This window comes from Manduca sexta, chromosome 12 (genome assembly GCF_014839805.1).
Source record: "Manduca sexta isolate Smith_Timp_Sample1 chromosome 12, JHU_Msex_v1.0, whole genome shotgun sequence".
Classification (NCBI taxonomy): domain Eukaryota; kingdom Metazoa; phylum Arthropoda; class Insecta; order Lepidoptera; family Sphingidae; genus Manduca; species Manduca sexta.
The window spans coordinates 512,178-534,275 of NC_051126.1; the positions used below are offsets into that span (position 1 = coordinate 512,178).

General features: G+C 37.8%; 2 protein-coding genes across 4 annotated transcripts in view; both read right to left on the minus strand.

The window, feature by feature from the left end:
• LOC115449984 (prominin-like protein) overlaps positions 1-12,457 on the minus strand; it is a 113,437-nt gene extending 100,980 nt beyond the window's left edge. For 2 of the 3 annotated variants that reach the window (XM_037437907.1, XM_037437906.1), the window contains exon 1: positions 11,794-12,457. In XM_037437907.1, the coding sequence (XP_037293804.1) occupies positions 11,794-12,070 (277 nt within the window). In that variant the 5' untranslated portion in view covers positions 12,071-12,457. The remainder of the gene's footprint in view (positions 1-11,793) is intronic. The other variant, XM_037437908.1, reaches the window with a different exon arrangement.
• Positions 12,458-14,555: 2,098 nt separating this feature from the next.
• Positions 14,556-21,974, minus strand: LOC115449987 (sodium-independent sulfate anion transporter). The gene is made up of 8 exons (XM_037437933.1): positions 21,608-21,974; positions 20,447-20,617; positions 19,999-20,219; positions 18,098-18,251; positions 17,693-18,019; positions 17,509-17,609; positions 16,726-17,064; positions 14,556-16,444 (listed from the first exon to the last, which is right to left on the minus strand). The coding sequence occupies exons 1-8, from the start codon at positions 21,840-21,842 to the stop codon at positions 16,223-16,225; spliced, it is 1,770 nt and encodes a 589-aa protein (XP_037293830.1). The 5' UTR covers positions 21,843-21,974; the 3' UTR covers positions 14,556-16,222.
• Positions 21,975-22,098: the final 124 nt, after the last annotated feature.

Genomic DNA, 22,098 nt, shown 5'->3' on the forward strand with positions numbered 1-22,098 from the left:
TAAAAAGTTTCCTCAAATATTTAATCTACTAATTTGTACTATGGTCACTTTTAGAACTTCATAAGATAACTGGGTTTTTAATGTTTTAAGGACAGAGGCGAATGTATCACCTGATAACTGATCATCCCACCCATGACGCTAGAGATTTATCTTCAGATGCCTTGTAGGTTCCAACGAAATAAATGGGTATTGTGAAAGCGAGATTTCGATTCTTTTATGTTACTTCAAAAATTACACAAAACGCAGCTTTGTTCACACATGTAAAGACAGATATGGGTATGTGTAAACAGATTTTAATCTATTTGATTGTCAGGTAATCTATACAATGAACGGGAGCGCTGTAAGTATATAAGAGAGGGTAAAAAACACCGGCGACACCACGCACCGACGCGATCGCTTGCTTCCAATGAGGACCATTATGTGATGTAGGGCTCCCACCTCATATTTAGCATATAATACATTTTCATTGGATTATGCTTAATTCGTAGGTTGGAAGTTGGAACACAGGTAACATTTCACAAAAATTACACAAATATAAGTCTGGCTCACCCCTCCAGTTCTTTTTACTAGCAATAATAGCGTATTGCAACATTGCATGCAAGCACAATGATTTTCTTTACCCCTCATCCTTTCTCTTTCTTAAAGTCCGGTAAAGCAGTCACAATTGTGCAGTGCGTACCATACTATTAATATCTGTTCATGAGTCGAGGTGATAACTTAAATACCATTTCTTATACTAAAAAATAGATCACATACACATCTCCCAAGTCTTTAAGATTATGTCATACAAATGACTAAATGAAACTGAGTTATTGAATATGTATAGTGGTGGTCGGCACTCGACAGCCCTGTGCGTCGGCGCATCACCGGGAGCGCAAGGTCGACGGCCGCGCTCCCTGCGCCCGCGCACGGCCCACCCCGCTCTATTATTACACATACTAACCTCTACAAAAATTGTTCCTATCATCGTATCAACACACACATCATGTTAACCGGAAACTACAGCGTCCTAAGACGTTCAACGCTTATCACACAAAAGCGACGTCCACAGGTAAAATGCATTACACTCAACCTGATTGGACCTACTGTTAGGTTAACCTACAGGTTAGTGTAGCGCAATTTAAAACAATAATTCAAATGTCATATCGATTGTAGAAATAGACTGCCTTAGCTCGATCTAATGAGTCAATAAATAGGTACACAACTAATTGCAGCAGTAGGCGCAATACTGAAATAATTACTCTTGCGAGAAAAAATCACAAACAACATTTATAAAGTCGGAAATAAATAGATAAAATATTCGCGTAAACAACAAATCATTATCTATGAGGAGAACCATCAAAGGTGAACCACCAAAATCCTGTAGTGCACCACTATTTGTTTTTGAGAAACCTCCCCGTAGCCAGAGACATTTCAATATGACAACCGGCAATGGAGGGATGAGCTGACTGTCAAGCAAGGGGCTGGGTGGGGATCCAATCTTTCGTTACCATACTACTAGGTACCATATGCAGTTTTGTATGTGTGGGGACACGTAGATCACTGTGTTTACGATGATGGATTCTGGCGTTGAACTCACCACTAATATTTTAATTTCTGATACCTACGATACGTACTAGTGTAGGTTGCTGGTTTGTCGTATTTATTTACAAAGATCAAAGGCACGTGTTTAATAAACATTATTATTCGGCATGTTGTTTAACTATTTACAGTACACTGAAACATCCAAATAGGCAGTAAGCCCGCCTCGGCCGTGGTGACTGCACCGCGCATGTGTGGCTTATACTTAGGGCTGACTACACTTTGTACAACTTCACACTAAAATATTTGATTGGTAGAAGGGAAAAATATGTTTAATAATAATTCTTAATGCTCAGTGCGTTACATTTAGTAAGTACCTATAATATTTTCTATAATCTTAGAGTATCTCGCTACATTATAAATGAAGTTTATGTTTGTGGCTGTATACACACAATATGATATAGTTTTTCACAATTTATTCGGGAAGTAAGTATTAGTGGCAACCCTAATCACTCGCCCTACACAAATTCATAACAACTTGCAGCGTAGTTGATCTAACACCGATTGAGTGTGGAGCGCCGTTACAGCGCTAGTATGCGTTAATTAGGCGCTAATAAGCCGCGTCGTAGTTTTCACACGTCACGTACTCTAATCAACTGCGTCTACGTGAAATAAACTCGACTTTTTTGAACGGTACTTATCCCTCACATTACAATATCACTGCGAAATATTTATGGCATTTAAGTCCATACTGAACATCGAGTATAGTGGGAATGCAGTGTTGAGGTCCTGGGTCCTATCGCCCCGTCGAGCAACGTGATATTGAGTTTTTATACTCAGTATGAGCCCGGAGTCTGGAATTTGTGAATGATATAGAGAAAGGTTCGTCTCCATCATATTATTGGACGGAATACACACGGCGGAATGTGGGTGCAAACTTGCGGCTTTGACTACCCCTTCGGGGATAAAAGGCGCGAGTATGTGTGTGTGAAAAGAACCTCAAAAGACTATAGATAACTATTAAAAGACGAAATCGTCGCAGTTCATTCAAATTTCAAAGCGTTGTGAATGTGATACTGATGCATTTTTGTGCAGGAGACAATGTGGAAGGGTTATTTTTATGCATCCGCCGCGGCGCGCGTCCTGGCGACAGGCGACACACTCAATGCAGTAAAAAGCGCATCGCGACATGTGTCGGGAACACGCTTGTTTAACACAACTATACTGTTCATAACGTACACATCTCATTTTGATAGCTCATTACACGCCAGCTTATGTACGCAGTGACACGCGTACAGGACCGGTTTATAGATAAAAATATTATACATTACATATTATACCATTACACTCGGGAATAATTTAGCTTCCTTTTAAAAGAATTTTCAGAATCAGAACATAGGTTCTGGAGTCTACCTCTTACGTAAAATTCAAAAACTTTATCTCCACATTAGAGTAATACAGCTTAGGTATTTGGAGTAATAAAATCTTTGGATGAATATGAGAAGTTGTATAGAAATTTAAGAAATATATGTGTAATGTTGTATGTATGTGCTTGATGGTAAGTTTTTGAAATAAATGACATTGCAACACCGAAACTAATTCAATGTCGGCCTAAAGAAGTATCGCATACGCATTACTTGCAAGACGTTTAGAAATTCTTACTATACAATTTGATCCTTGCTAACTAACCGAACGTAACTACGAATTAACTGACTATAGTATCTTTTATTAAATCAAAAAAGCACCGAGCTCTATAGATGTTTGAGGTCGAGATCTCCGTAGCGCCTCTCACGAGTCACGACCCTCTCGAGAAATATGAGTTAAAAGGATTTTCTGCCTCAGGTATAAGATTAAAAATATAAATTATAAGAAAAAATAATTACGTAGGGATAGGCAGGTGTCATTAAAATTCCAAAGGAGTTGGGAGCGAGCCGTCGGCAGCCGAGCGTAGTTACATAACGGGAGAAGTGTGTAGGTATGTAGTTATAGTGCATGCTACTAAATTAATAACCGCGCGAGGAACGCACCTAACGGTCATGTAGGTACCCTGGCGAGTGCCGCGTGTAGAGGAAACTCGCTGTCTCCGGTACAGACTCTACTACTTTTAAACCACTTTTCCATTTCTTAGAGTAAATTGCCAGTGGGGTTGAAGAGAAGACAAATCAAATAGATACCAATGTTTACATTCAGTGAACCTTTTTCCTTCTACAAGTTTCTTATAAGCTGAGTATTATGAACTGGAATTATTATTGCAGCGATTGGATGCATAAAGCAGTAGACCGGGCTCTGTGTCCGTGAGTGAGGGTGTGTACTTTAAGTGAGGCCTATGTCCAGCAGTGGAATGCAACGGACTGATGATCGTAATGAACTTGAATTTGAATATAGTGTAAGGATCGAAAACATCAACATTAAAAGAGTCAAGACAGGTCCTGAAACGCAGTACGTAGAACTATGTTACCATCCCCTGTTTATTGCGTGCGGTCTAAAGTTCTCCACCTCAAATCACACCCGTTGCTACTACTACCAATCTCCAACATAAACATTGTCCCAAAAAGGTCGGGAAATACTAGGTATATCCAGGTAAGTACCGGTCCCACCTCAGCCGCTGTATATCGCAAAAATGCAATTATTCATGCATTGCCATTGGACTATTTACATACAATTTTTTTCCATATCGCACACTACCTCGACCTTAATCCTACTACTTCACAAATGGTTTCCACGTAATCGTAGCGGTAATGTCCGGTGAAAATACTAACTCATTACCTAAACACAAAAGACATTAAGGAGGACATTAACTAATTAGCTATGTGATAAACTAATCCGCAACATGTGCCGGTACTTTACCTGAGTGCTATCTAGTTAGACAAGTTGTTATCGCTGCAGAAATAGCAATTTGTAATCAAATTGTTGTAATAATTCATTGCACATCGGTCTACTGCAGTCCGCATGTTCTACAGAAGTTTATTGTATCACCTAGCCAAAGACTTATCTGTATTTTTTTTCGTTTAGAATGATACCGCCACCTTGTATTCTGTAAAACATAATATTATATGTTACAATGTGCTCTGAAATAATGTAAACAGGTGACGGAGGAGATAAGCGGCTCACTGTTATATCAACATCCCACTGCAGTGCTGAATGAGTCACTGACACGATCCACGGCAGAATACCAGGCACTAGAAGGAGGGCTTTACACTGGAGACTCCGTAAAATCTACGATCTCCGGAGATTCTCCGGTATTCTTACCTCGGGAAATAAGGCCTTCTAGACTACAATCGGAACATTCACAAGTCCCGTGTTACATGGCGGCCTTGCCGAGGTATTTTTTTATTCCATCTGATATACCGCTAATGAAAAGCTATCGCCGCTCGATGGTTCGGTGTGAATATATTATTTGGCATGTATGTTGATCGTTTTTGTAGAACAGAATGACGATAGTAGTTTTTCGCTCCCGGGTATCAATACACCCAGATTGTTCAATAATAACAGTAATAAAATCATCTTGAAATACATTGCAGTTCAACAATACACTTTCCTTAATGACTACCTGGAATTCATAATTAGATAAATTCTTTAACTACTTAATGGGAAAAGTGAATCATCGTTTACTGGTTAATTGCAATAAAACTGAATCATCTGGTTTTTACATATCACAGACATATTAAGGATGTGGTTGCAATGTAGTTATTCCTGTAAAAATAATTAACAACCTCTGTCCCAAATCAGCACAGACACAGCACACAGAACTTACAATTACAAAGCAGAACATAGCATCAACTGCCTTCGTCACCCTAAAACACTAGTTAATACGGTGCCGCCAGCAAAACGGCGCGCTCACCGTATTCATAGAAGGTATCTTTTTAATATAATGCACAGGAAAAAATATTATATATTTTCACAATAATATGTTATTAATATGTAAATTATGATCTTTACTTTGATTATTATTTTTTTATACTGTCGATATTATTTCATAATGAAAATGACACTAGAATTATTGATTTCGTCCAAAGCTCTTCTAAAGTACACATATTATTATTTATTTGCAAGTAATACTATTTGGTGCATTTAGATTTTGATAGCATAAAATTTTCAAAGAGACCTTAAGGATTTTTTTTAAATAATACCTAAATCATATGCCTTAAATGTACGGAACAAATGCTCACGGCCACTTGCTCAGGGTTAGAGCCTTAAGAATCAAAGTGCCCGGTCACACTGTCTACAATGCCCTTTATCTGTTGAATGGGTACATTTATATTTGTTTAGGGTAACATTTGTTTATATGTAATTTAATTTGTTTTTGTGGCAACACGTCTCCACTTCCTCCTTCCTGTCACGGGCTGCCGGCGAGCAACCACAATAATGTAGTTCTTTAAGTTTATGTTTAAGATATCAAATTAAATAACAGTGATCCGTCATAGTGGTTTTATTAACATGGTAGCAGAGCGTGGTTGCCTGCAAATACAAAGAAGAAAAGAAGATATTTTCGCAAATAAAGTGGAAACGTGCTATATATGCAATAAGCAAAAATGGCGTTTACTAAATGCAATGACGCAGTTATTCCAATATTCGACGGATCGGATTATAGTAGCTGGAAAATACGTATACTTAAGTTTTTGGAGTTTAAGAAATGTAAAGAAGCTGCCATACGAATCAAAAATGATTCGGATGATGTTGCAAAGTGGGAAGAGATGGATATCCAGGCAACGAACTACATTTATAGTGCAATAAGCAACAAGCAACTCGAATATATATGCGACTTAGATTCCGCATGCAAAATATTGGCAAAATTTGATGAAATGTACCTGCAGAAATCATCGGCACTACAGATTATATGTCGCAACAATGTAGAAGCAATAAAATTATCGAACTATTCGCAAGTAAGTGTATTTTTGACGACTTTGAGAAATCAATAAATCAGTTAAAACAAGCCGGCGCGACGGTAAGTGAACAAGAAAAATTAAATTATATGTTAAAGGCCTTACCTCGTAATTACAGTCATATTGGAGATCTAATAGACGTTTTACCAGAAAAGACAGAACTGTAGATTATTTGAAAAGTAAAATTATGTTAAAATCATTGGATAAAGAACCTGAAAAATGTAATGAACCATCACGCGACAACTCAAATGTTTTAAAGCTCACACAAGTAGTTCTGCATCACCTAATAATAACTTTAAATGTTTTACCTGTGGAAAACCTGGCCACATGCAAAGAGATTGTCGACACAGAAATGTTAACAGTGGTAGAGGAAATGGATTTATTAGATTTAATAATAATCGTGGACATCAACGTGGATCATATTATAATTCAAGAAATATTAGAGGAAGAACTTATAATAATAAACCCAGTAATGAGAGTGGTGGTAATAATTTCCTTGCAACTATTGAGAATAATAATGTTTCAACTTCAAGTAAAATATATAATATTGAGCAGTCTGGCCACTTAACTTGGTTATTAGATAGTGGTTGTACAGATCATATAATTAATACTGATGAGTACTATCATTCATGTGAAATATTACAACAACCTATTAAAGTAAAAGTTGGTGATGGAAGAATATTAGAAGCTACAAAGGTCGGAAATATACAAACTTATTTTATGGTCTATGGAAAAAGTCTGAAGTTGTTTTGAACAATGTTTTCTATGTCAAAGAGATGAAAGCAAATTTATTGAGCTATTCAAAGATTACAGACAATCATAAAATTGTTTCCAGGGGACGACAATCAAAAATATATAACGTCTATGGAACTATTATAGCTATAGCAGTGAAAGAAGATAGACTGTATAAATTAAAAGGTTATATAAATGCAAGTACATTACATGCTAATTTAGTGAAGAAATCAAGTATGACAGTGAAGGAGAAATTACATAGGATGCTTGGTCATATAAACTTTAACAATTTGAATACTATGTGTACAAGTGAATTATTGAAAGGATTACCAAAGGAGATTGAATGTAAGTACATGAAATGTGCTATATGTATTGAAAATAAAATGCATAACTTGCCATTTAAAAATAATAGAAAACGAGCACAGGATATATTAGAAATTGTACACACAGATTTAAATGGGCCACACAGAACTACAGGTTTTAATGGTGAAAAATATTTCTTAAGTTTTATAGATGACTATAGTAAGTTGGCAAAAGTTTATTGTATTCCGTCAAAAGATAAAGTATATAATTGTTTAATGCAGTATGTTAATGAGATACAAAATTTAACTGGGAAAAATATTAAAGAATTGAGATGTGATAATGGAAAGGAATACATTAATAAAAGAGTGTTTGACTTTGCAAGATCAAAGGGAATTATGATTAAATCTTGTCCGCCATATGTGCATGAATTAAATGGCACAGCAGAGAGGTTCAATAGATCAATAATGGATATGTCAAGATGTCTTTTGGCAGAGGCAAAAGTGCATAAAAGATTTTGGCCTGAAGTGGTTATGGCCGCAGCTTATTTAAAGAATAGAACATTAACAAATGGCACTATAGAAAGGAAGACGCCTTATGAGATATTTTTCAAACAAAGGCCAAGCATTGAAAATTTAAGGATATATGGAAGTAAAGTATTTGTTAGAACACCAGAGGAAAAGAGAAAATGTAAATGGGACAGGAAAGCCGAGCTTGGCATACTAATGGGCTATACAGATGTTGGATATAGAGTATTAATAAACAATAGAATAGTTGTAGCAAGACATTGTGATATAATTGAAGATGATGTAATGTGTATTGGTCTCGATGATAATAGAGAAGAGAAAAATGATAAAAGTAATAGCCAGCCGAATAAATTGGAAGAGAAAATTATAGAAGAGAAGAAAGAGACTAATGCAGAAGAAAATAATGAGAAAATTAATGAAGATTTGAATGCTGAAACAAATGAAAGTTATGATGATAATAAAGTAATTGAAACAAGAAATCGGCGTAAAATCAAGCCACCAACTCGGTTTGATGAAGAATTTGGTTATTATTGTATAACTGTTAACTATTGTGATGCTATGATTCCAGATAATTTTCAGGAGGCAATAACTAGCGATGAAGCAAAAGAATGGACTGAGGCTATGAATCGTGAGATGAACAGTTTGGCAAAAATGAGACCTGGAGACTTGTAAGTAAACCAGCAGACAAACAGCCTTTAGATGTGAAATGGATATACAGAAAGAAAGCCGAAAATAAATTTAAAGCTAGGTTAGTAGTAAGAGGTTTTCAACAAAAAGATTTTATTGATGATATATATTCACCCGTTGCTAAAATGCAAACTTTAAAATTGTTATTGTCTTATTGTTGTCAAAATAATCTTAATATACATCAGATGGATGTTGAAACTGCTTTTTTAAATGGTAAAATTTTATCTGAAGTTTATGTAAACCAGCCAATTGGTTATGATGATGGCACTGATAGAGTTTATAAATTAAATAAAACATTATATGGTTTGAAGAAAGCCCCTCGGGCTTGGTATGAATGTGTCAATAAGTTTTTAACTAGTCTTGGATTTCAGAGAAGTAAATATGACTTTTGTTTATATTTTAAATTGGATACTAATGTGAGTGTATACATTTTGTTATATGTTGATGATTTGTTAATATGTTGTAAAGATGAAAAGGTAATGAGTAATATTAAAACAAACTGTTAAGTAAATTTACTATGAAGGATATGGGTAAAGTTAAAGAATACATTGGAATACATATTGATTATGATTATAAAAAGAATAAGACCATGACACTGAGTCAGGAATCATATATAGAATCATTAGCTAAGCGTTATAATATAATAAATACAAAGTTATATACTACACCAATGGAAGTAAATCTTAAACTAGAAAACTGTAATATAAATGAGAATGTAAAATATAGAAATTTAATTGGAGCACTTTTATATATTAGTTCAGGTACAAGACCAGATATATCGTTCAGTGTTAATTATTTGAGTAGATTCCAAAATTGCTATAATGAGACACATTTTAAATATGCTTTGCGAGTACTTAAATATCTTTACTTAACAAAACATATAAAATTAATTTATAACATGAATATAAATTCTGATATGTTAGATTGTTATGTAGATGCAGATTTTGCAGGAGATATTGTCAGTAGGAAATCAACAACAGGATTTGTAATTAGACTGTTTGGGAATGTAATATTTTGGAAATCAAAGAAACAAAATTGTGTAACAAAGTCATCTACATTTGCTGAATACATTCGCGCTGTCAGAAGCTGTTACTGAAATTAAATTTATAGTTTGTTTAATTAATGAGATTTGTCAGAAAGATTGTAAACCTGTAAAAATATATGAAGATAATATTGGAGCTCAAATTATTGCTAAATACGGAAATTTCACAAAAATTCAAAACATATTGAAGTTCATTATCATTTTGTTCATGAAAGTGTTAAAATTGGTTTAATTGATGTTATAAAAATTGCATCTGATCAAAATATAGCTGACATTTTAACAAAACCATTGGGAAGTAATAAATTTAATAAATTTAGAGATATGTTAAAGTTGTTGTAAAAGTAAATTATCTTTCAGATGGATATTATGTTGAGATAAATATTGGTTTAAATTGTTTAATTAAAAGATGATAATTGTAATATAAAAAAAAAGGTTACAATTAATATGTTATACTGAAGGTAATGTTTATAGAGCTATTGTTTTAATTTAAAATACTTGATATGAGTAGTGTATGATATGATTTAGTTAAAATATAAATGTAAGGAGGCATGTTGAATGGGTACATTTATATTTGTTTAGGGTAACATTTGTTTATATGTAATTTAATTTGTTTTTGTGGCAACACGTCTCCACTTCCTCCTTCCTGTCACGGGCTGCCGGCGAGCAACCACAATAATGTAGTTCTTTAAGTTTATGTTTAAGATATCAAATTAAATAACAGTGATCCGTCATAGTGGTTTTATTAACATTATCATTACCATATTCAAGCATACTTAATTTATGCATGCTATGAAGTGTAAGTCCATATGATGCATATATTAGAGCTCAGCAACTTGTAAATGTAAATCATGGTATAAATAGCTCTTCTTTTACCCTTAACCTGGATTTGCACTGTAAATCCCATCTCCATTATTCTTTAAAGTTCAGCATTATAATCAAAGCAACATTGTGGATGTTTCCATACAGTGAATGGTGATCACTCACCATCAGTGACCACTTGCTAAACTTCCTTGGAAATTGCTAACAAAGGCATAACATAAAGGGCTCAAAAATTTTTGGTTTACAATATTTCTAACATTAATTTCACCTTGAAGCAAACTAATACTTCAAATTGGTGAGATAAAATAATTTGAATACTGTGTCAATATTAATATAGTAAATACAAAGCTTGTTATCACAAACATTATCTTCATGTTGCGGTTGTGACAACTCTCTAATAATATCCTTTATCTGATACAATGATAATTTAGTTATGTATTTATAGTTTAAACTTAAGTAACAATAATGGCTTGAATAGGACTCTCAAAGGAATGAGACATTAACATAATCTAATGCAACATATAAAGTTAAAACTATCTTTAATTTGATTCATCTGTATAAGACTATCTCACACATGTAGTTCCTGTGTGTGAGACAAATGCATAATTTTTACTAATTGTCTAAGATTTAACTACATTAATATTTTTTTGCATCTCAATAATTAATTAACATACAATGAATATGTTAACGAAGGGTTCTAAGTGGAAATGTTTTTACAAGAGGTCCTTCAGCTGGCACAGCACAAACTGTTAGCTACTATTAAAAAGTTTGTGCTATTGAGGGTACTTTAAATAATACATTATTTTACATGATGTATTGTTACATACTGAACATTTTATTGACTCCTGTAATTGTTTTGCCAACAGGATATTCCAAACAATATGCTTTAAGAATAGACATGACTAAGCTATTATGTAGTGGAATTTCATGTTCATATAACAGGAAAAAGGAGGGGTCAGTATACAGAGTCCTTCAATGTTGATATTATATAGGCTGGTAGGTAATTTGAAACATTCTTAATAAATGGTGAAAAGTTATGAACATTTGGACCAATCCTAAACACTTAGGACCAGAAGCCATTCGGCTATTCCCGAATATCCTAGGCCTGTTATATTATATTGCTCTAAATATTTTTATTACAGAAAAGAACTATTACGCGTACGGACTTGAAACAAAGCCAGTATTTTGAGCTTGAACAGGATAATCTATCGAAAATAAAAAGATGTTCCAATCTCAGTGTATAAACGTGTCTCAAGATAAAGGTCAGGCTTGGAGTAGTTACCTTCAGGATAGGCCTGCTTATGTGCGATGAAGTCAATGACGATGTGCGTGGAGTTGTAGAGCGGGCCCATGGCGCGCATGTCGAACTGCATGCTGGCCACGTACGTGGGGTTGATGTCGGGCTGCGAGAAGTTCACCGCTGCCAGCTCCGTTACGTCCGACATCTCGCGCATCAAGTGCGCCGTGATGTTGTTCATGTTGTGCCCGATTTCCCCGGACACCACACACACCAACGCCAGCACCCACGTCGCTCGCCACATATTGACCACTAGCACCATCACACTGAGCACATACCGCGACCCCGACACCCGCCACACTACACCACTCTATAACTCGGCTCGAGGGTATGCTGTATGTTTGCAAAACAAACTCCGAGATACCCTAAACATAAACACCGTCGAATCAGGTCGATAAAGAAACTATATTTTGAGCGGACGATACCCTGTGCGCCGTACACTGAACGGCGTCCGTGAAACACTAAAATTAATATCGATTTATTCTGTGCACGTTTTATGTCAGGAATCACATATTTTTTTTTTAGATTTCCTTTGTTGCGAAGCACAAAACAACCGACAAAACGAGTCGGTCGATGAATAGCGGCGCGACGCGAGTGAATGAACGGTTCGTACCACCGTTCAACTCCGCGACTGACTGGCATGTCAACGACCGCTTGACGTTCGCTACGACGACGTCATTCGGTCTTTAGTGTTGACACGTATGGAAACATTTTTTGCTTATACGACTAGTTTTCATTTTTCTTTCGGCGACATATAAGTTTGTAATATAAAATATTTTATTCAAAATGGAATCCAAAATGCGACACCTAAATGTAACAAATACTCTCATGTAAATTTATATCTATTTGTACATAAGTATATAAAGCTGAAAAGTTTGTTTGTCTGAACATGCCAATCGCAGGAACTACTAATTAAATTTAGTTTTTTTTTTTCACAAATAGAAAACTATATAAGGACTACAAGCTGCTTCTTATCCCAGGAAAATGTAACGCGGGACTTTCATTCCAGAAAACCTTTTTCACACGGAGGGATGGCGAGCAAAAGCTAGTATAATACATGGCACACTGCCACACAATTGGCAGCTGCCAAATCCATATCATAATCTAAAGAAATAATAGATACTTTATTTATATTTTGATTTTATGTAATGATATGTTATGATTTTTATAAAGGTGATAATATAATTCACTGAAATTAAAAGCAAAATAAAAAAAACAACACCATTCCCATAATAAGTTGTTATTGGGTAGTTAAATTATAAATTGAATTTATTGATGTTCATCATGAGCACGCATATAATGACAATTTTTCTTTTTATTATACTATTATATATAATAGGATAGTTAATGTTCTAAGGTTTGCACCCTTGTCACAGGCCATACGATTGCTTAACCCGTCATGACTTGTCAAAATTTTATGTACAGGTAGCTGAATGTTTGCCGGCAAACATTGACAGCTACGCGTGTGACGGAAAAATAACCTTATTATGTAGTATATAAGGTTATAATCCCGTGACACACGCAAATGTCATGTAGCTGTCTTGGCTCGCCGGCGAGCCACGAGAGACCAAGAGTTAATACTATATCCCAGAACTTGGATATATTTATATGTAACCTGTCAGAATTCACTGAAATGGCTCATAGATGTATTGAAATAAATTGTTAAGATTAAATCTGTATAACATTGCATTAGTATCAACTGTTATGGTGTTATAATATAGGTATAAATAAATAATAGCAAAACCCGTAAAAGAAAATATTAAATTGGTGTATATATTTTTTTTATTTTCCCCTATTTTATGTAAGTTGGAGAACCTTGGCAACATTTAGTTGAGTAGACGGTTTGTTTGGATTTTCGGCGGAGCGATTCCATTCGATCATTCCTTTTATCTATAAAGGCGGGACTTTTTAATATGCAAATTGACATTGGCTAAAAGCAACTAAACTGCGAAGTTATAAAGGATCAACTTTGATTTTATGTTTACAGTAATTCAATGTATCATTACTTATATCCCTCACATCCTCAATTTCAAAATCTTTAAAAACCCTATATAATAGATAAGCCTAAGTACGTTTTTAGTGAGTATTGGGATTGCAACTGGTGCAATAGACTTGCAAGAATCAGTTACATGATATTGAAATATTGAGCAAATATGTATAGATACTTAGGATATTAATTGTTGGGTACTAGCATAATGGATCAATAAAACTTGGGGTGACTTTTAATATATGGCACAGCGGGCGTCATGTGCAGATATAGAATTTGGTATGTAGTCAGGTATAATTATTAGTTTTCACATTAACAAAGAATTATTGTTGGAACATAGTTATATATTTATTTACAACAATATTATTATTAATTCTGTAATATAAAATAGTACATTTCAAGTTATATACCTAATATTATATTATATTACATGTACATTGTAGCCTGACAAGGAAAATAAACGCCTCGCCATGTTGTAGTAAAGCATGGATCAAATAATTTCTTATAACACAATAACTATAAAACAAAAAGGCTGAGTGGCACTTCAGCAGAAATATAGCAGGTTTTATGTTTTTCTGGCCACGCTATACAATATATTTACCTAAGCAATTATTAACATAAATGCTAGCAGAGTATTTTTCTAAAGAATTTATCATCAAACTAATGTGTAACTTTCTGTTATTATATAAGATAGATATGTGGAGTTTAAGATAACTCATGTATGTACTCATACACACATATGAATTAAGTAAGGTTCATATTTATTAATATCTTATATCATTCAATTTCTTTCTACTTTAGTTCTATAGAAAAATACTCTTTGGTTGTTTGATGTGGGTTACTTGTCCTATTTTATAAATACATACAAACAACCTTTTAAATACAAAAAAATAAATAACTGAATCCACTGGTCAATTAAAGGTATCCTCTCTACATGGAAGGTCCTCCTGATACCACAAGTGAAACAATCATAGTGACAACAGTGTATTTAACAATCTGTTTCAGAAAAATATCTGCCTACTGACACACCATGTATTAATTAATTTCATGGCTACATAATATTACAGCTGTCGTTTATTTTTAGTTAGTTAGAAAGACAGGTTTAATAGATGATTAAATTATTGTTAAATGGATAGAAATTAGTTTTTTTTTTAACATATATTTATTTGTAAACTGGTGAATATACCACACAGCGTGCAAGTTAAATATAAATTATAATAGAACAATACGCTGCAAATAATAACATTAGGTTGCGTTTATATTACACCGCCTTACTAAAACACGTTGTATGTCTGTCATGGCTAAACAATGTTTCCTATTGCTTCCTCTGACGTTAAGAGTCGCCTCAATATAAAGCTAAGACAAGACACTGAGTACTTATAAATTAGAGATGTTTTTAAGTAGGTATACAACGTTTATTAGAAAGGTGATTTCAACACACATACTCATGGTTTATTTACCCCCGAAGGCGTAGGTGGCGGTGCAACTGTTGCACTCACTATCCGTCGCGTGTATTCCGTCACATAATTTAAAAAGTGGCGAGGCTATCGCCATTTCGAGCATAAATTTAAAACTCCGGGCTGATACTGAGTAGAAAAACCCAATAACACTGTCCGATCTGGGGCTCGAACCCGAGATCTCAGCACTGCAGTCGTAACGTTATACAACTACGCCACTAAAGCAGTCATTTTCATTAGATTTTACCGTTATACGGCGGATTTAAATGATCCCAGTCTTAATCTACGATCTGATCCCGAGAATGTATCAATCACAATAAATCATTTGGAAAGCTTGTTCAACAAACATTATTCTGATTGGACAATGTTCGCGATCGATAGAGTGATTGGGATTCATCTATTGATAACGTCGGTTATTTATCGTTTTTAATAGAAGAGATTATTACACAATCCATTCCTTATATTTATCCTTATATTTTAATATAATATAAATTTATTTTTAATTAGATATTTATAATATTCGTTTTTAGCGCCTGCGCTTTTGTTTAATGCAAAGACTAGCATGCGAGTATCGATACAGCTGTTTGTATAGTTTTTAAAACACATCGCTCGTTTTATTTACGTGTCCTTACTTAAATGGTGGTGGTTCATACTGTCGCGTCATGAAGTATGTTCAATTATAACGCTGCAATATAACACAATACATATTGTCATATCGATGGCGACTTGCAGATGTTTCCATCAGGAGATTTTTTTCTTATTTTCCACTGCGGTGGTTTTACAATGCTTACGATATAGTAAATAAAAATTAACTAAATAACATTTGTTCCACGCTTATTCTCGGTGGAAAATAGCTTGTTATTAAAATAGCTGTAAATCTTGTTACAGTGATAAAAATTGGCTCTTCATCTGGAGGAGAGGTCTCATTTGAAAAATATATTTAAGTTTGAAGGCTAACGGTCCCTCATGGTCATAGTTTCTCCGCTGCGTGTTCCTTGGGCAGTAGCGCGTCGGTGTCGGCGAGTCCCGCCTCCGCCACCGCGGCGAGCGCGTCCGCCATGTTGGTGGCGGAGAACGCGCGCGAGTCCGCGCCCTCCAGCGCCTCCAGCGTGCCCGCCGTGTCCGCCGGCACGTTGTACAATATCAGCTTCTGGTTCTCGCGCTTCAGGGTCTTTATTACACGTTCAAGCATCTGGAAATATTCAAAATGGAATATTATAAGAAGAATAGAGGAATAACGTATATACCTACTTTGTTTCTATTTATTAATATCATTCTATGTCGCCTGATTTTTTTACTTTCAATTTTGGTATGTATTTAATGTATTTGTGTCAATTTTTATATATATTAGGTAATTCTCAAATGTTGGAAGAAGTTGCAACTGGTCTGGCACGTTATTAGGCTAGTAGTATATTTTTCCTTTTTCGACCAGTGTATGGTGAGAGTGTAGTGCAGTGAGTGGCGAGTACTGACGCTGGCGGCGGCGTCGTCGATGACGGTGAGCGCGGCGCAGTCGAGCAGCACGGGGCGCGGGTGCGCGCGCGCCGCCGCCGCCAGCACGCGCCGCGCGCCGCGCCCCGCGCTCACGTACAGCAGCGGCAGCGCGGGCCGCACCAGCGCCGCGCGCGCGCCCGCCGCCACGCGCACGCGCGCGCTGCGCACCCGCGCCAGCACCAGCGCCGCGTCCGCCAGCGCGCCCGCCAGCACCGCCAGCTCCACGCTGTGCGCCAGCCCCGTCAGCAGCGTCAGCCACAGCACGCACAGCGCGCGCCGGTCGCGCCGCCACAGCCGCCACATCGTGCTCAGGTCTATCTGCACGCACACGCACACGCATACATGCGGTAACTCAACCGTCAATATAAATAATAAGTATGTTTACAAACATGCACTTATTGATATCCTTAGAAGACAGTGCGCGGTGGGTGTGTGAGCCAAAGGTCCGCCACCCGTCGATAAGCCGCGACAATCAGTTAATTCATACATCGTGGCCCGACGGACGCGTCACATCGGAAAATTTCACTATCGATGGCGCCGCGACCCGCCCGACATCACTACGTTGTCCACTAAACTAACTTCTTACGAGATTATCTAGTACATGTACAATCAAATGATTCAATGACCTCTTTACATAGAATTAATACAACATTTACAAAAATGTATTTATCGATCAACTCTCTTACTGTGGACTAGAAAATATAATACTATCAACAATAGTGAACCATACGTAAAACAATAGCTATGAGGTAATGATCTAACCATAAATATGACGGCACAGATAAGCACCGAGGAGAGACACGCCTTGGGGATGAAGTAGAAGTACCGCGTCAGGAATATCAGCGCCAGAAGAGTGATCAAACCTGGAAAGTATTTATTTGCAGTGAGCGATGGTATTATTTAGTTGTGCCAATAGTTCGTATTTCAACGCGCAAGTAAAGCGTACCGGAGTAGAGTCCAGCGGCGGGCGTGCGCACGCCGCTGGAGTGCGACACGGCGGAGCGCGTGAAGGCGCCGCACGTGGGCATGGCGTGCACCAGCGAGCCCGCCATGTTGCACAGCCCCAGCGTCACCATCTCCTGCGTCGCGTCCACGCGCCCGCCCGCGCTGAACGCCTTCGCGATCGCGATGTTCGCCAGCACCATCACCACCGGCAGCAGCACCACGCCCGTGCCCAGCTGCTGCACCATGTCCACGAACTGCACCGTGCTGTTGTCCACCGCCGCGCTGAACGGCGGCGCCGACAGCGGCGGCAGGCCCGGCTCCACGCGACCTGCAGCGTTCGTACATCTAACTTTATCTAAATTGTTCCGCACAAACCACATTCAACCCAACGTGGCAACAAGTTTACCTGAGAGCTTGAACATGGGATCCTTAGGGTCGTGCACGACGTACGCGAAGGTGGTCGCGACGAGCACCACGAGTGCGTTTCGGCTGATGGACACGAGCCACAGCGCCTTCTTCAGCGTGCTGCGCTTCGGGTTCACCGGGATGTCCTTCAGCTTCTGTAATTATGTCTTATGGTTCGAAACTAGCCGAAGAATCTCCAACTTTCTTTCCTTGGACAAAGGTCCGCAACGCGGCCGCTAATTTTCGTGTTCTTCATGAACGTACAAATGTAAAAGCAAGTCTAAATTATTCGAGATTTATACACATTATTATAAATATTACTAATAAAATTTTAAGCACAATAATTGAGGATGTATCGTACACATAATAAAATAATTATAAAGTATGCTTATATATAGTTTCTGTTACTTGAATACAAACATGTTAAAACAGTAATTCGGTGGCATGAAGTACACACGATATCTACGTCATGTGACGACTGCGCGAGGACGAGTCCATCAATGATGAACAGAATACAATTTGTCGATGAGAATTAATGAAGCTATTTGTAGAACGACATCGGACCTGCCCTGTGACCTCGTTTGAGATAGCCGCCACAACTTTTCCAACACAATTCAAAGGGCCATTGTGATACTTCTGGAAATCTAGTGATTATGCATTGTAAACAATATATTCAATTATATGTTCAAGAGATCGCTACAGCAATTATACTGGCCATATTTGATATTGGAGTAGATAGCGACTACAGTGCACATCGTGGCACACCTGCCGTAGTGTTTCGACAGGTCAGTTTTTGGGTTAAACTGTATATATTGCTCACTGCTGAGCACGGGGCTTCTCTACTACTGAGGGTAAAACTATATTAATTTTCATAAAATATTTTTAATGTTTTTATAATAGTAGAACATATTTTTGACGTTTAACATGTACATTTCGCTTTGTTGGTTACCTTTTTGGTTGGTTGTCTTCAATAGCTTCGCAAACCAGACAAATCCGTACGAACTAGTACAGAAGCCCTGCATCCAATGGCTTTGGAGCCATTAATAATTTCTCCGCGAATGGGAAACCCACACTTATCACTATTGTTAGAGCAAATTGAGCGCTGTTTGAACTCGAATTACGAGTGAAGCCGGCGGCGAGCAAACAAACTTTATCTTTATTGCGTTACTTATTTTAACATCACTATTTACATGTTACTGACACAGATTTATGTTTCATGACGATTTAAATATGTCTCAGGTCTGAAAAATATGGGAGACAGATGCAACTAGTTCACTAGATCATAACGCTTATAGACATATGATAGAAGTGATATCATTTAATAGAGAATAATTCCATCAGTAACTCACGAGTTTTTCGAATCGTACAAACGATGATAGCTCGTCTCGGGAACTCGGGACTTCATCAGTTGCGTAATAAAGCCATTAAGGTGATAAAGTGCACACATTTATTTCTAATTTAATGATAAAGGTGTGGTAAATGTTTGTAAGGTAATCACCAGAAAGCACTATTACCGTATTAACCTTAATTGTTCAAACAATTAATTTATTTCCAAAGTGGTAACAGTTATTTCTGCAACTGTTTTCTAGGAGAGATTTTTAATATAGCTCTCCCTTTTTGTAACAGGTGTACTCATTTATTTCTCCTACGACACTGTGAGTGTTCGTCGGCAGTTATCTATAATAGCTTTTCATCGAGTTAACAGTTTTATCGTATCCCTTACACTATATTTTGATGAGAGACCGTTTGACACATTATGTTTTCTATTTCTACTATAACGGCTATTACGTCTACATGTACTTTTGCAGTGAAATGTATAATTTAATGTATTATTGTAATATTGTTGTGTGGTATTTGGTGATTGTAACAAATAATTAGCGTGTATCGTGTAGCGGGCCGCACCCTGAGCAGCAGCAGCACGGCGCAGCACGCGGCGCCGAGCGCGCAGTCGGCGCCGCGCACGCGCGCGCGCTGCGCCGCGATGTAGCGCACGTTGTCCAGCAGCGACTCCGCCGTGAAGCTCAGCCCCAGCAGCCCCTTCAGCTGCGCCGCCACGATGATCAGCGCCGTCGCCGACGTGAACCCGCTCGTCACGCTCGGCGATATGAAGTCCACGAGGAAACCTGACGCACACATTGCTCTGTATCTTCAAAATACCACTCGGCCCAGTCACGATGCTCTTGCATAAAGTATACATTCATTTCGAGAAAAATTTCGAAAAATAATTAGCATCGAGTATGACCGTATAAATGGTCCTATTAAAAAGAGCAGACACGATTTTTAGCCATAAATGATTTAAAGATCAATTAACATTGTCATATGAATAGATCGACAACAGCAAATGACTGACCAAGCCGCAGCAGGCCCATGAGCAGCACGACGCAGCCGGAGAGGAAGGTGAGCAGCACGACGAACTCAACGGGCAGGCCGCGGCACACGTGCAGCGTCAGCAGCGCCATCAGGCTCGTCGGACCGATCGACACCTCCTTCACCGTGCCCAGCAACACGTACAGCATCGTGCCTGCAACATCGCAACCGCTGCTGCAACAACTGCACCACCACGCACCACCTCGCTGCATACGTTTTAGGGTTTTGATACTCATCATGGTAGAAAGGATCCTCACGCTTGCTTTGTTCAGCGTTTGTCGACTAGCGGATACTTCAAAAACATTAAATTTCTAATTCTATACTATAATTACACATAACTAAATAACAGATATTTTTATGTAATTGTGCGGGTAAAGGCACCGTTTCGGGTTACAACTTCGAAATTCATGTCATCGCTCTTTTTGTTGTAAATAATACAGGTACTCTTAGGATGATACTAGGTTTTCAAGCTTGTAGCATCAGTATCACAAATAAAGGCGCTTTCAGGTAAAAATCCAGAACCACGAAACCAAATTACGTGAAACACAACGTTTTGTGTAGATAGATATCGAAACCGACACTTGTTATGTCATAGCTGGCTGTGCTAAGAAAACTATAGATTTCCAGATTTAAGCGTAACTTCATCTTATTGTGACAAATCTCTTAACTAACTAAGGGAAAATTGTTTTTTTTAGAAATAGTTGGCGTCTTGTTAACCATGACCGAACGTGAACGTTACCTGACTATCAGTATCAAAAATAACTAATCGCAATCAGTCCCACCTGAAAAAAAAACTCCATTCTCAGATTCGTCCACTAAAGGCCGACATTAGGTACATTAAAAAGTAATCGCTGCGTGTGGGGAAATACTTAGTGTAATTAATTACCAGCTATAAAACATTATTTATTATACCATATAAATCAATATACACCTACACATTTGTATTCAATATTCATAAGCAGTTAATATAAACATCTTTATCGCTTTATTAATATTTTACTTTTACAGACATAGTTAAAACACTTAGAAGTTTTGTTTGATAACATTTCTTTCGGCATATCACAAAGTGACATTTGGATCCTTAATGAGTAACTATCCGTCCTAGTAGATGTTAAGGTCGTGCGAGTGAGTAGTGAGTACTCACCGACGAACGAGGAGTAGAGTCCGTACTGCACGGGCAGGTTGGCGAGCGCGGCGTAGGCGATGCTCTGCGGCACGAGCGTGAGGCCGAGCGTCACGCCCGCCACCAGGTCCGCGGCCGCCGTCAGCCGGTCGTACCGCGGCGCCCACTGCAGGATGGGCAGGCGCTTGCGCAGCACGCGCAGCCACCGCGACTCCGCCTTCGACGCCGGCAGCGGCATCCCCGTCTCCGGCTCCATGCTCACTACACTTCTACACCGCTGCACTTCGCATCCGAGCTCGCGAGACGTTCGTCCCGCGGTACTGCTCGGCACTGTGTCCGCCGAGCCGACTCCGAGCGCCGTATAAACGCGCGCCTATCTCCGCAACGAGATAGCGAGCACGTCATTAACACCACTAGTGTATGCCCAGTTAGTACTTCTTAATCAGTGCTTAGACTGCCGACTAAACACACTTCCAAACACGTACAGAAAGGCAGTTCAATGTAATAGGATG